Raw genomic sequence first — 13,936 nt, forward strand, 5'->3', positions numbered from 1 at the left:
TCACTGTGGGCAAGTCACTGGACCATCCTACACCTTGACTTTTTCACCGCCTCACCTGGCTTGTGCTACAGGTTAGGTTTCAAATGAGGCAATGTTCTGCACCTGGAAACTTTATTAATGTCTCGGGAACTTAGAGCAGGACCAGGCTGGGAAGTGTTTATTGACCTCACGGGGTTAGGGTCCCAGCTACCTCTCCCAGGAAGCTCCCACCCCACCCAAGTGTCCTGACTAAATACAGTTTTAAATGTCTCTGGCAACTTAAGGAGCCAGCTCTCAAAGGCATTTAAAAATGGCAATGTTGGGGTGGGAAATAGGGCCTGAGAGCAAAGGGGGAGTGGGGGAGTTTTGAGAGACAGGAGGGGAGGGGTCAGGTGGAGTTCAGCATCTACTTCCCTTTACCCCCAAGCTCCCCAGCCCTAACTCCACCTCCAGGCCTGGGCAACGCGCTTTAAGAAGTCAGCAAATGCACCTCTAGTTGTCGACCAGAAGAGGTCGCTGCAGAGCGAGCATTGCTCCCAGGCACTCACAGGAGCAAGCGCACAAATATCCAAATACACAGAACATACCCGGCCTTTATGTGCTTCTGGACCAATACCCGGTCACCCCAGGTCTCTTCTCCGCCCCCATCTTATTCTCTCTTTCCCCCTTCCTGCCCCATTCCCCTCCTGTCCCCTTCCAAAGAATTCCTGAAGGTCACAGTGCGGCCGAGGTCCCCGGGTCCCAGTGGCTGTCAGCGTCGCAAGAGCACGGGCTTATTCCGCTGTGGCGGAGACCCGGTGCCAGGCGCTGCGAGGCCTTTGAAACTTGGCGAGTTTTCCTTGCAGGNCGCTTTAAGAAGTCAGCAAATGCACCTCTAGTTGTCGACCAGAAGAGGTCGCTGCAGAGCGAGCATTGCTCCCAGGCACTCACAGGAGCAAGCGCACAAATATCCAAATACACAGAACATACCCGGCCTTTATGTGCTTCTGGACCAATACCCGGTCACCCCAGGTCTCTTCTCCGCCCCCATCTTATTCTCTCTGCATTCCTTTCCCCCTTCCTGCCCCATTCCCCTCCTGTCCCCTTCCAAAGAATTCCTGAAGGTCACAGTGCGGCCGAGGTCCCCGGGTCCCAGTGGCCGTCAGCGTCGCAAGAGCACGGGCTTATTCCGCTGTGGCGGAGACCCGGTGCCAGGCGCTGCGAGGCCTTAGAAACTTGGCGAGTTTTCCTTGCAGGGGTCTGCGGCCTGGAGAGTGGGAATAGTAACTCAGCTGAGATCAAAGGGCTCCGAGGACGAGATGAGCTGAGGGATCCGACAGCTCCCTTTTTCTTAATGAAAACCCCCGGGGGGTGAAAGAGAAATTACTCTACCAAGGGTTTATTTGTGGTTCTAAGCTCCCACTTTCTGGGATTGGGGTTGAGCTGGGAAGGAGTAGAACATGGAGAGAGACCCCAATAAGTAACCATCCTCCTGTAATTCTCAGATTCCCCCCCCCCTTAATCCCCCCACATACACCAAATGCTTTCTTTCCTAAACTAGACTCTTTTCCAGAGAAAAGCCGTGTTAAGAAAAGTAGCTACAGCCGAATTCCCCCGGAGTGGTTGGAATGGTGTGATGTGTGTGTGTGTGGGGGGGGGGGGTACTCTTTCTTGCCGACGGGCTTGGCAGCGGGGACATTGGATTGGCTGGCTGAGAGGCACAAAAGCGCCGCATGCACAGATGTAACGCTGCGCCCCTCTGCGGGCGGGGGTCCCGGCTCGGCAGATGGCGAGAAGCCGAACTGGTGACGGATTGTCCATCAAATGGCACTTTCTGGGTGGTGGGGCTCTTGAGGCACTCAGTCGTAAAGAGGAACGTAAGGAGCCCCCCTTTCCGGCCTAGGAAGTCCCTCCCAGAATTGGGGGGTGGGGGGGGGGCGGGAGGAGAGGTTAAGTTTTTTACGCCTGCTTCAATAAGAGATCCGAGGACTTGCAAAGGGGCTGGGAAGGGAGGTGGCCGGGCCCGGATCACACTCAAGAAGGACAGGAGAAGGCCCGCAATGGTGGGGGAGGAGAGGGCTGGTGAGCAGGGTCCGCTCCCTGCTTTAGCTTCAGGTGCCCGGTGGCTTCCCCAAGGGGTTAGAGCTGCAACTCCTTAGCCGCGGGGCCCTAGTGACAAGCGCACGCCCCGCCCTTTCTCCTCCTTGGATCTGCGGGCTTTTGTTATGCAGATGACGGCAGGAGGCTGAGCCCGAGGAGGCGGGAGCTGGTGGGAGGCGGAGAGAGAGACGGAGCTGGGGTGGGGGTGAGAAAGTGCAGCTCTCGCGACCAGCCTCCTTTACCAACGTCACATTGTGCGAGAGACAAAACCCGGGCGCGCCTGAGCTCACACGCGCACGCACGCACACAGACGACCCCGCCGCCGCCTCTCTCTCCCTGCGCCGCCGAGAAAGCCAGCCTTCCCTTCCCTAACTGGGGCTCGGAAGCTCAGCAAGCTCAGAGCGCAGCCCAGAGCCAGCCCAGAAGCGGACGAAAGGCAGAGGACAAGCCTTCTTTTCCCCCTGCCTGCCGGGCTGAGGCGCCCCATCCCCCGCCCTGAACCCCGATCTTTCCCACCCCACCCCTCTGGGTTTCGGGCGGACAGAGCCCCGAGCCCCGTGCGCCCCGGTTTGGAATCAACGTTTCAGCACTTCGGACAGCGCCTGGGCGTCCGGCCCCTTTGCGTTGGCTATGGCGAGCGTTCAGCAAGGCGAGAAGCAGCTTTTTGAGAAGTTCTGGCGAGGAACCTTTAAAGCTGTGGCCACCCCACGTCCTGAGAGTATCATTGTCGCCAGTATTACAGCCCGCAAGCCGCTGCCCAGGTAATGACCTCCTTCTTAAGAGGGGGAGACCCTGCTGCTCCCCCTTTCTGGCCTGTGCCCCAGAATCCTGAGGGGTGGATACAGACAGCTGGTCTGGGGTGCCTGTTCTTTCTGTCACTACTCGCTCCCTCCCGCTGGAACATGGGCACTAATCGCTGGTACGAGGTGGCAGCTGGTGAGAAGGGACAGGGAGCCCTTAGCCGGGAGCAACAAAACTGTCTGCTGGCCTGGCAGCTTCTTCTACGTGAGAGGTTCTGCTTGCTTAGGGTGGGCAGTGTAGGTGGGATACGACTTGACTGAGAAACTTTTCTTGGTATCTCAGAGCTCAGAGCAAGGGGTGGGGGGGGGAATGGGGGGAGTTGAGGTGGCTGGAGCGGTACGGAATGAGGAGATGAGGGTCGGTCCAGCTGGAGCAGTGTTCGGAGACAGTGGCACGTTGCTATTCTCAGCTCGGAAACTAGCGAGCTCTGGAGGTTTTGACAAAAGCCCATATGCTGTTCCCCCAAATATACCCCAAACAGCACCCTTCTCTGTGCCTTTCTGGCAGCAGCTGCTGCTGAATTCTCTCCTCTCCAGCGTCCAAAACCAGGACTCCGAGCCCCAGAGTCAGGGAGGAGCCTTCCAAGATCACGGAGGTGGTCTGGGAAGAGTTTTAGCTGTTTTTTCCAAAAGGCTCTGATTGCTTTGAACTCAGGCACGAGAAGAGATTCTTAGATGGTGGTGGACATAGTGTGATGGGGGAAGACAAGGGAAGCAAGGAGAAGGATGCAGAAAGAGGGGGAAGAGGGTGAGGGGCGAAAGGAGAGAAGGCTGAGCAAAACGGAAGCGGTCCAAGGTAGAGGAGACCCGATTCTGTTTCCGGAACCGTTCAGTGTTGAGGAGTTCGAGAATGAAAGGCAAAAAGGCTGTGCCCTCTGTCAGGGCAAATCCAGGCAGTATGAAAACTCATAATGTGCTGGTGTTGGATGAGCGGTTTGGTGGGAGATAAAGAAAGAAGTGGACCAGGGGCGACCACTTGGGGGATTTATTAATCCCGGCAGGCTACATTAAGGGAGCGGATTGAAAACCTGCCTGGCAAAGTGCTTCAGAGAGAACGTCTGCCCTGGCGCGATGGAATCTGAACTTCGCAGTGGCCGTGGGCTGGAGGACTGACCGGAATCAGACCTGAAATCAAATCCAGACTGGAGAACTTTTCAGGGTCTGGCGGGGGCCTGGCTCACCCAGGTCTTTAGAAAAACGGGTGTCCCGCGTCGGGAATGGGTGGACGGGGTGAGGGGCCGGCAGGAACTAGGGGGCCACAGGCAGCAGCTGCCAGTGTTTGTGGGTGGGAGGCAGGGGACCCCTCTGGCACAGGCTGGAGAAGGGGGACCATGCTGTCGATGCCATCAGAAGCTGATGTTTCTCTGCTTGGAAGGGGGCTCTTTGTAGAGAGTTTTGACGTCAGCGATTTTCTCTTCTTGGGCTCCTGCCATCCGTTCCACCTTTGGAGAGCACCTACTGTTGGCAAGTCAGGTGCTGTGCTGGACAAAAAATATGTCCTTGTAGAGGGACTAGAGAGAATTTCACTGGAAACCAGAAGTGTGGCCTGTGGTCCAGAGTCATCCATATACGGCAGGGGTATGGGGAGAGGAGGGGGTGTTCTCATTCTGAAAAGCACACCTGATGTCCGCCTGGTACCCTCAGGACCCTCGCCCTTTCCTGCCGGGCTGTCGCTGGCATGCCCTGTTCCTCATCCTGATCTCAGTCACATAAATTCCCCACAGTGTCTTCCAACTCTCAGGCTTTTTATGCCTGTATATATCCCTATTCACTTCATCTAAGAACCTCAAAGTGGCCGACCCCCTGCTCCCCCCACACACACACATAGGCGGTATTTCACCCCTGGTGTCTTTGAACACGCGGGTCTCCGCCCCTGAGGCGCAAGTCTGAGCCAGAAGCCCCGCGCGTCTGTCTGTCTGTCGTGCTGGCAGGACCCCCTCAGTAGGTCTCCAACAGGTGTGGCCTCCCTGTAGCGCAGACTCCGGTTTGTAGCGGTTACTCCGGGTTTGGGGTGGGGTGTGAGCAGGGAGCATTCGCGTTCAAGTCTTCAGGAAGGGCTGGGCCGAGTTGTCTTCTAACAGACTGCCCATGAAACTGGATCATCCCCAGGCTCACCGCAGCCAGCCACGTCTCGTGGTGGTCAGTCCCCACCTCCTTTGGAATGTTCTGTGCTTACTGGAGGGTGAAAGGGCCATGGTTCTAAGCAGAGTGCTTAGGAAGGAAAGCCACCAAGACCCTGGCGTGGCATCAGCTGGGTCCCAGCACCTTCCTCTAGAGGCAACCGGGGGACTTGGCCTCGTCAGGAATGTCGTTGAGTTGCCTGAGTCCAGCCCAGGTCACCCCCGGCAGACCTGCCCCTGGAGGTCTCTGCAGGGAGATGGGGGAGGGGGAAGGCTACCACCCGTCGGCCCTGTCGGTTACACGCTCACTATTTGTTTATAGACGAGGGCTACCCCCTGAGTGAACTTGCCCAGGATATTTTAAGTCTATCTGTGAAGATAATTTAGTGGATAGACTGCACACATTCAGTTTGTTGATTTCGTAGCAATATGCACAGATCACATGGGCACCCAGAGCAAAGCAACCCCCATTCCCTCTCCCCGTCCCTCCTCCGCTCCCCCTCTGTGAGGCAGGCCTGATGAGGCAATAGCTTTACAATGCATCAAATTGCAAGCCGCTGTCTGACTCAAATGTCAGAACCGTGGAGTGGAGTGGGAGGCAGTGCATCCTAGTGGTTATGAGTCCAGACTTGAGTTTCAGACAGACCCGGGTTCTCGTTCTGCCTCTGCCGTTGAAGCCGAGGGTCCTAGACAAGCGGCTCCCCCTCGCTGAGCCTGTTTGATCAGTTTGCCAATAGAAGTAGGAATAGTAGCCGTCTGAGGCAGTGAGTGGGGAAGAGCACGTCCAGCACGGCGCTCCCCATGGTGCGCAGGCAGGGCGATGGTCTAGCAGATACCGCCTCTAACACAGACAGCTCAGCGCATACCGCCTCTAACGCAGACAGCTCAGCGCCGTGGTGGCCAAAGGACATCAGCAGTTCCTCCCAGGGCGGTGCTCCTCGTGCCCACCTGTCTCTCCCCTCCACTGCTGCCGCGTAAAAGCGGTGGGATTGCGGCTCCTGACGGGCGGTTACATCGAGGTGCAATTCACACACACTGAGTGGGCGTGTTCCCGTAGTTCCCCGCCCTAAGGGAAGGTGAGCTGTTTTCGGATCTGACTCAGCTGGGGGGGGGGCTGCTGGAGGCCAACCTGGGTTCAGTGAAGACGGGTACAACATCTTTAAGGAGTATTCTTTCGGTGTATGGAGAGAGAATCAGGGGCTGCTAGCCTGGAAGAGGCTCACACGCCCTACAAATCACAGTTTTAATCCCTCGTTCCGTCAACTCCAGAGTGACTCTGTCATCTCTGGCTCCTATCAAGAGTGAGAAGGCGTTGCTGTGAGCTGCTCTCCCAGGTTGGGAGACCCACCAGGGACTGACTCTCCCAGGCCAAACCAGCGTGTAGGATCACGGTGGTCAAATGAGAGGTGCACAAGTCAGTAAGATGCTTGAAGTGTGAGGGGCCCCCCTCTCTTGTCCCCACCACAGAAATCTAGTCATTTGCCGTGGCATTAATTAATGATCTGGTACTTACTTAGTCTGGAAAAGTTTGCACCCAAGAAATTTAGACTCAAAGAGGAAACCCTAGTGTTTGGGGCCAGCTCAAACGATGATAATCATGTAGACCAATAGTAGTTGAGGACATGAACATGTAAAAATCACGTATAATTAGCATATCCGTTGTTCATGGATGCTCGTGTGCTGGTAAAGGGCTAGAGAGAGGGCCCCCTTAACATGGGGCGAGTGTTTCCTTCACAGTTCTTTTGGCCAGCCATCAATTTTCTTCGAAAAGCTTTTCTGTTCAGAATCGTCCAGAAGCAGACTTCAGCCCAGTCCCTGTCCCAAGGGTCATAAATGCCAAACTCTAGGAGATTTTACTGCGTGGAGGGAAAGAGGGCCGTAGTCAGGGAAAATGCCTTGGAACCATTCAGTTGGAGACTCTCCTCTGCGCCCAGAGATCGGCTGGCGCGTTTGTGCTGACTGTGTCCTCAGGAGCAGAGTAGTGAGGGGCTGCTGGGACGTGACTTCCTGACGGCCTGCGTGAAAGCCGCGCACCCAGGCTCACGGACAGTGCTCGCCTTGCCGAGGAGCGAGGGCTTTTCCCAGGAAGGGTGTGCTACTCCCTCGGTCCAGCCTCTCCTTCTGGAAGATGAAATTGGTGGAGCGGCGTAGGTGGGTTGGTAGGAGATGGCGACTGACGCCGCTGTGATTGTTGGGCAGCGTGCTGTTTCAGAGCCCCGGGCTGCGGCTGCTGGACTGGTCGGTGGAGGCTGGATGCCTTAACTGAGCGCGTAGACGTGGTCCAGATCCAACGACAGATGAGCTCTCCCCAGCGCCACGCTGGTCCTGACACACCAGGGACTCTGAGCAGCGCAGTCCAGAGACACGCGCGCTGCACGTGGATTTGACTCTCGCTAGTGTCAGAACGAAGCTTCCCAGACACAGACGTCTGGCTGGCTGGGAGGCCAGACGCGTCAGCTGGAGTCGGGGCAGGAGGCTGGACCAGATGCCACCTGGAAGCACTTTTTAGGCCTCTGCACGTCTCCATGAAGGCCACCCTCACCGCAAGCCACCAAGAAGGAGAAAGAGGTTTAATCCCTTTAAGGGAGAAAGAAGCCTGGGTCGCATGCCTTCTGCTCCATGAGACCTCAGGCGTGCTGCAGGGCCACAGGCCATTTTAAAAATATTCTTTCTTCCAGATTTACCTTCCTGTGAGGTGCAAGAATTCGCAGGGGCTTAAAAAAGCCAGAGGTCTGTAATTGCTTCTTACCCAGACTTTCTCTGAAGTGTGAGGAGTGTTTCTGAGGGAGAGAGAAAACGGAGTGGTAAAAGGCTTCAGCTCTGAGGTCAGAGCTACCCAGGCTGAAATTCTCCTTTGCTCCTTCCTGGCTTAGGAATCCGCTAGTCACTTCACCGCCGCATGCCTCAGTTTCCCCGTCTGTGAAAGACTCAGCAGGTAGGGTGGTCGTGAGGCCCGAGTGGGGTAATTCATACAAAGAACAGGGTCCAGGGCCGGGCCCAGACCAGCCTCTCCATTCCCTGCAGTCTCAGTCTCATGGCTGTGCCGTGAGCTACCCGCCGAAATGGGGTCAGAGGGAATGCCACGCCCTTCACCCCCCCGGGGGGGGGGTGGTCCTTGGCCTTCGCCACTGGGCCACCCCACTGCTCTGGATTCATTTGGGAGTGTGATTTTGGCATTCCCCAAAGAGCCACCAGAGATGCGTAGAGCCTTTGAAAAAAAAAATCTGACGGGCCAACTAATCAGAAAGTAATGTTTCCATTCACTCTTCACAAACACTGGCTCCATGACTTCTGGCAAGCAACTTGACCTTCTCGGTCTTGGTTTCTCATCCACAAAATGGGGCTAATAATAGTAGCTACTGCCAGGAGCTACTGTGAGGACTTGAAGGAACAATTTCTGGGAAGTGCTGTTTGGTGCGCAATAAGAACTCCACCGGCGTTAGCTGTTACTATTAATAATAAATTATAGTTTTTATTAGTCCTACATGTCAGGCCCATCAAGGCGAAAAAAAAATGAATGGCGCTTAGTGGCTCCCTTTGAGAGCCTGGGGGCGTCTTCACAAACTCGACAGCGTGGCCTGAAGCAGACAATCTGCAGGACTGTCTCAGGCAGGTAGGAAGAGAGACGGGGGGTGTGGAAGTCCAGAGGAGGGGGACACCGTCTGTGAGGCACGGCGTCCCTTGCTTATAGTCACACAGCTATCCTTAGTTATTGATCTGTAGGATGGTAGCGATTCATTGGTTTCCTCAGCCAATGCGAGGGGTGGTCGGAACAAATAAGGCCTTTATTGCCAGTAGAGTCTCAAGACAGATCTTTTCATTTCCTAGGAGAAGAGCAGGTTGACCCCCCCTGGGGGGACCTTGTCTAGTGGGGGGCCACAGTGCTAATGAAGGAGGGCTGTGGAAAGAAACTGCTCATGGAATATGAAATTCCCAACTTCCCCGTGGCTGGCTCAGGGACGCGGGCCCGACTGTTGCAGCTCGGTGGGCTGGGTGTCATCCTGCAAACTGAGAGGTTGCCAGTTGGATTTCCGGCCGGGGCACATGGCTGGGTTGTAGGCCAGGTCCCCGGTTGGGGGCGTTCGAGAGGCAGTAACCGATCGATGTTTCTTTCTCACATCAATGTTTCTCTCCCTCTCTTAAAAAAAGCGGGGGGGGGAGCACACAGAACTAGTGTGTGCCGTTGGGTTTCTTGTCCTTCACGGTCCGGCTCTGGCTAAAACGGAATCCAGTCTGCGTTCCTTGAGCAGCCGCCAGTGGTCGGCGATCAGAGTGAGCCCACACGTGTCGAAGGCAAACTGCAGGGGAGTGAATGCATAATGTGGAAGAAGCTGCACATGGGCTGAGCAATGGAGTCGCACCTGCATTTATTTGACGATGTTATTGAGCTCCTACTCGATACAGCAGTGAACAACATGACTTCCTGTTCTTGTGCAAGGAGAAGAAACAGATAAACAGAATCAGGTGGCAATGAGGGCGTCCGAAAATAATCAAACGGGAAGGCGGTGGAGGAGGGGGAAGGGCTGTTGCGTCAGATGGACTGGTCAGGGGCCTGGGTGGGGAAAGGGAGCAAGCCGTGAGGGTAACTGGGGGAGAGTGTCTGAGACAGAGGGAACAGCGCGTGCAAAGGCCTGGGGGTAGAAGCATGCTGGGTGTATTTGGGGAACAGCAAGGAGGTTAGCGTGGCTGGAGCAGAGTGAGTGAGGGGAAGACATCCGTAGGTGTAGGCAGGAAGCCAATGAAGCGGTACCTTGTAAGCCAGTGAAGGCCTCCTCAGGTCCACGGCTCCTAGACTGGGAACAGAGAGGGGGTCCCAGTGGGGCCCCTGCCCCCTCAGTCAGAGCTCTGGGTCTGCTCTGCTTCCCTTGGCTCCTGTCTCCCGATTCCAATGCAGCCAAGGATGACTTTGAATAGCAGTGTCGGAAGCTTAGCTGGGCCCTCCATGTGTTCTGGACAAGCGTGAAATTTACAATCTCTCTGATTGCGATCAATCAGATTAGGAAATTGAAAAAGACACTGTTTAGACTTCCAAAATAGCAGAGGCAAATCTTGTTCCCATGGCAGTGAGTGTTGGGTGCATCACTCATATCCGTGTGTACAAAGCTAGACTGTCCCCCTCGCCCAGCAGCCCCCCTCACTGCACACCCGTGACACCCCAGGGGCTGCAGTCTGCTCTGTCTCTCCCCGCCCCCGCCCCCCGTCTCTATTTGAGATTTTGCTGAGGGAGCTCCCATATGCCACAGCCTGTGCGCGGAACTCCGTGAAATAAAACACAGAATTAAGATGTCATAGAGACAAAGCCCAACCAAATACAGGAACAATGCCGAACCCTAAAACAGTCATTAAGTAATTCACGTCTACATGGGTCTGTTCAAAACAAATATTAAGATCCTCTGGACACAAAGGTTTCTCATCGGGAGAATCCCCCAGTTGCCGGATTCCCAGGGCTTACACCCTGCTGACAGCTTCCCTGAGCAGAAGCGCCAGATCCCTGCTCCCCAGCTTCATTAAAAGTTGAGCTTACACAAGGTGGCTGGGCTTTTACAAGGCAGCCACCGCTCCTGCGGGAGGAGAGGTGCCATCAGGGCCTGAGGTGCGTGCGCATGCAGTGTGCTTGTGCGTGTGTATGTGTGTGTGTGTGCGTGTGTGTGTGCGCTCACTCGTGTGGGAATGTGTTTGCTGAGCGCCTCACGTGCCCAGCCCTGTGCCGAGCAGGTTTCGTCCGTCATCTAATTCTGTCCTCACAGCCCCTCTTGGAGACAGGTGTTTTTAAGACCCCGTCTCACAGATGGAGAAACGAGGTGCAGTCACCTGCGCGAGGGCACGGGGCTGGGACGGGTCAGAGTTGAGGTGGGAGCCCAGATCTCACAGCTGCTGTCTCTGTGGTTTAGTCCACTTGGCAGAGACGGGAAAACTGAGGCCAGGGGGTGTGGGGAGTGTGGCTTGTCCAAGGTCACGCACTTTGGAAGCGACGAAAGTGGGATCTGAACTCATGTCTGCTCGACTACAGCCCTCCCTTTCTGTCACTGTGGTTGGGCTTTTAAGGTTGTGGGTGTTGTTGTTTTATTTTGCTCATCTTGCTTTCTGTCCCGAATCTAGGCAGCCACCATTATTGCATTCCCATCTCACAGCGCCGCCCTTATCTCCTTGCCCCTGTGCCCCACTGAGCCAGAAGAACCTCTTTTAAAGGCAAGTCAGATACACACCCTGCACCCATCTACAGCCCTCCATCATTCTCCCTTGGTTTACAGGATACAGAGCCAGCTCTCTGCCAAGGCTTCAAGTTTCTTCACGGTCCAGCTCCTGCCTACTCCCCAAGATCATTTCTGAAATACTGCCCCTCACTCCCTCTCCCCCCGGCTGTACCCTACACCTTTTAGTGGCTCAAGCTTTTCATGACCTTCCTGCTTCAGGGCCTTTGCACATGCTGCCAGGAAAGCTCCCCTCGCCCCAGCACCTAACTTCCATCTGCTGCCCTGTCAGATTTCATCTCAAAGGCCATTTCCTCGGAGAGTCCTTCCATAGTGCTGAGACCGGGGCGCACCCGCGTTACGGTATGTCTGTTGTAGCCTGCTCGGCCCTCGGCATGTTCGTAGTTTTGCATTGGCCGTGGGGTTGCTGGTGAAAGCGCCCCACTCCGAACAGACTGTGAGCTTCACGAGGGCAGGGACCGTCTGTGTGCTCGTCGGTGCACCTCCCTGACCTGGCACCCAGCAGAAGACCGAGCAAATGCTGGCAGATGCATGACTTCTAACACCTTCCCTCCCCAAACCCCTTCCGTGCCCGACAGTGCGAACCGTATGGAATTGCCAGTATCTGAACGCAGCGGCGTTGCTCCCTTGGAGAACCGTTTGAGCTGCTGAGGGCAGAGGCAGACACCGTGTGAGTCCCGGTTCTTGCTGCAGCTCCGCCCCTCGGGCAGAGGCCTGAGGCTGGGCACTCGAGGTGGCTGTGGGATGAGTGGTTAACGGCAGCTTGCAGGTAGGTAAGCCCGAGGTACAGATGAGGAAACTCAGAGAGGCGCAGAGGTGCAGCCGCAGGATTTCAGAGCTGAAGGGCTCAGAGGTCCTCCGTTCTCCTCACTTCACGCGTGGAGGGGTGAGGGTTATGTTTCCTAGTAGGCATGGTGTTTTGGAACAACAGTGCGTCTATGTAGTTTACAAGTAAATACACATGTATGGGGGTTTCTTCCTTAAAATCTTTGCCTGAGAACAAGATTAGATCTTCAGGGTCCCTGATCTGAGGTGTCTCCTCATTTTGCGGATGCGGAAGCTGAGACCCACAGAGGGCAGGGGGTTTGCCCGGGGTCCCTAGCCTGAGTCAGCCTGGGTGAGTGAGCTCTGTGTTCCGTGGAGTGGTGTTTGCCCAACATCACGGTTGCTGTTTGAACTTCCCTGCTGTGATCAGGTGACCAGATGCCGCTCTCTCTCGCCCCCGCCCCCCACGAGATGTGGCACCCTGCCCCGTAAAGACCTCCTGTGGCATATGCTGCCCGAAGCCAGGTCTGGGGATCCTGATGAGATGCCCATCTGTGCCCGGCCTGTGCCGAGCAGAGCAGGTGAGCAGCTCTTGCTGTTTCTGGGATCGTGTTTCAGAGCTCGCAGCTGATAAGGAGGCTTTTGTTTGTCCAGCCCTCCTTCCACACCTGCTGGCAGGTGACGCTGGGCCCAGGACACTGGAACAGGGAGTAGGTGTTTGGGCAGAGGTGCGGGGCTGGCTCAAAACCACGCCCGCCCCTGGGCCCCTGGGCCCCTGGGCCCCTGGTTTCCAGCAGGAAACCATTCTCGTAACAGCACCTTCTGATGGTGAGCTTCTCATGCACCGGCATCACCTACCTCACTGTGGCGTTCAGCTGGAAGGGACCTCCGAGGAACCCAAGTCCAGCTTCTTCATTCCGTAGACGGGGAGACTGAGGCACAGACGGGGCACAGAGCATTCTGTGGTGGTGCGTCAGAAGATTAACATCAGGTCAGCAACTGAGATATGGACCCGCCGACACCCCGTCCTAAGACACTGTGCTGCTCAGAGTTCCTTGAGGAAGAAGGCAGAAAAATTCATGTGTCCCCATTTTACAGACAGAACCAGTGAGGCCCTACTATGGGGAACAAAGTCTCATTGTGAAATCACGATGCATTGTCACTATTGCTGCCGTCCTAGTTAAACTGTTACTATTGATCTCATTTGCTCCTCGCAACAGTAAGTGCCAGTTTCATGTCCCCATTTTGTAGATGAAGAAACTGAGGCTCATGATCATATAAAGACCCCGAATAAACCTCAGCGTTCTTGACGAACTCCAAGTTCAGTGTCCCCATCCCACCAGGGGACAAAAATCTCTGACCCCAAGAGCTCGTGCACCGAGCATGGACCCACCAGGCAGCGGGAAGGATGGCATGGCCATCCCTGGTCACTGGCCAGCCTGTACCCCCACCAATCCCCTCTGTCCCCGATGCCTTATCATGGCGGGTACCAGCCTCGTGCCCCTTTCACCTGCCCCAGTGTGTGCTGTGTCTGTTTCCCGGGTGGAGAATCTCTTAGAGAAACATCTCTTCACTGGTGATGGGCAGGGGGTGGATAGATTGGTGTGGGACCCAAAAACTGAAAGGGGGACCCCAAGCTCAGGCTCCTTAGGAAGAAACATCGTTGGAAGCCATCCCTACAGAGGCCAGACCGTGGGGAAATGGGCCCCAAGCAGCATGAGTGTGGAGGGGCATGAGGCTGGGAACCTTCCAGACTGTGCGGCAGGTTCTGTATGCCCCAGAAATGAGGACACCTTGGTGACTAAAAGTTGGGATTGGCCTTCAGAATCTCCTTGTCCTACCCTCCCTAACTCTTCATTCTGCGGAAAGAAGCCAGGAGGAGCTCGGCGTAGTTAAGGAACTTGTCTAAGACCTCACTGTCTATTAAAGCCATAGACAGAGGGTTCCAGAAAAGGGAAAACGAGCTAATGGAATTGCCCTC

The 13,936-nt window shown here is 55.6% G+C and overlaps 1 protein-coding gene across 1 annotated transcript in view; it reads left to right on the plus strand.

Annotated features, from left to right (window-relative positions):
• Positions 1-2,261: 2,261 nt before the first annotated feature.
• The window catches only part of SRRM4 (serine/arginine repetitive matrix 4), a 131,549-nt gene continuing 119,874 nt past the window's right edge, over positions 2,262-13,936 (plus strand). The window contains exon 1 of the mRNA XM_037052215.1: positions 2,262-2,819. Within this exon, the coding sequence (XP_036908110.1) occupies positions 2,689-2,819 (131 nt within the window). The 5' untranslated portion in view covers positions 2,262-2,688. The remainder of the gene's footprint in view (positions 2,820-13,936) is intronic.

The sequence above is a fragment of the Sturnira hondurensis genome, unplaced genomic scaffold, assembly GCF_014824575.4.
Source record: "Sturnira hondurensis isolate 20B ecotype Veracruz unplaced genomic scaffold, ASM1482457v3 Scaffold0007406, whole genome shotgun sequence".
Classification (NCBI taxonomy): domain Eukaryota; kingdom Metazoa; phylum Chordata; class Mammalia; order Chiroptera; family Phyllostomidae; genus Sturnira; species Sturnira hondurensis.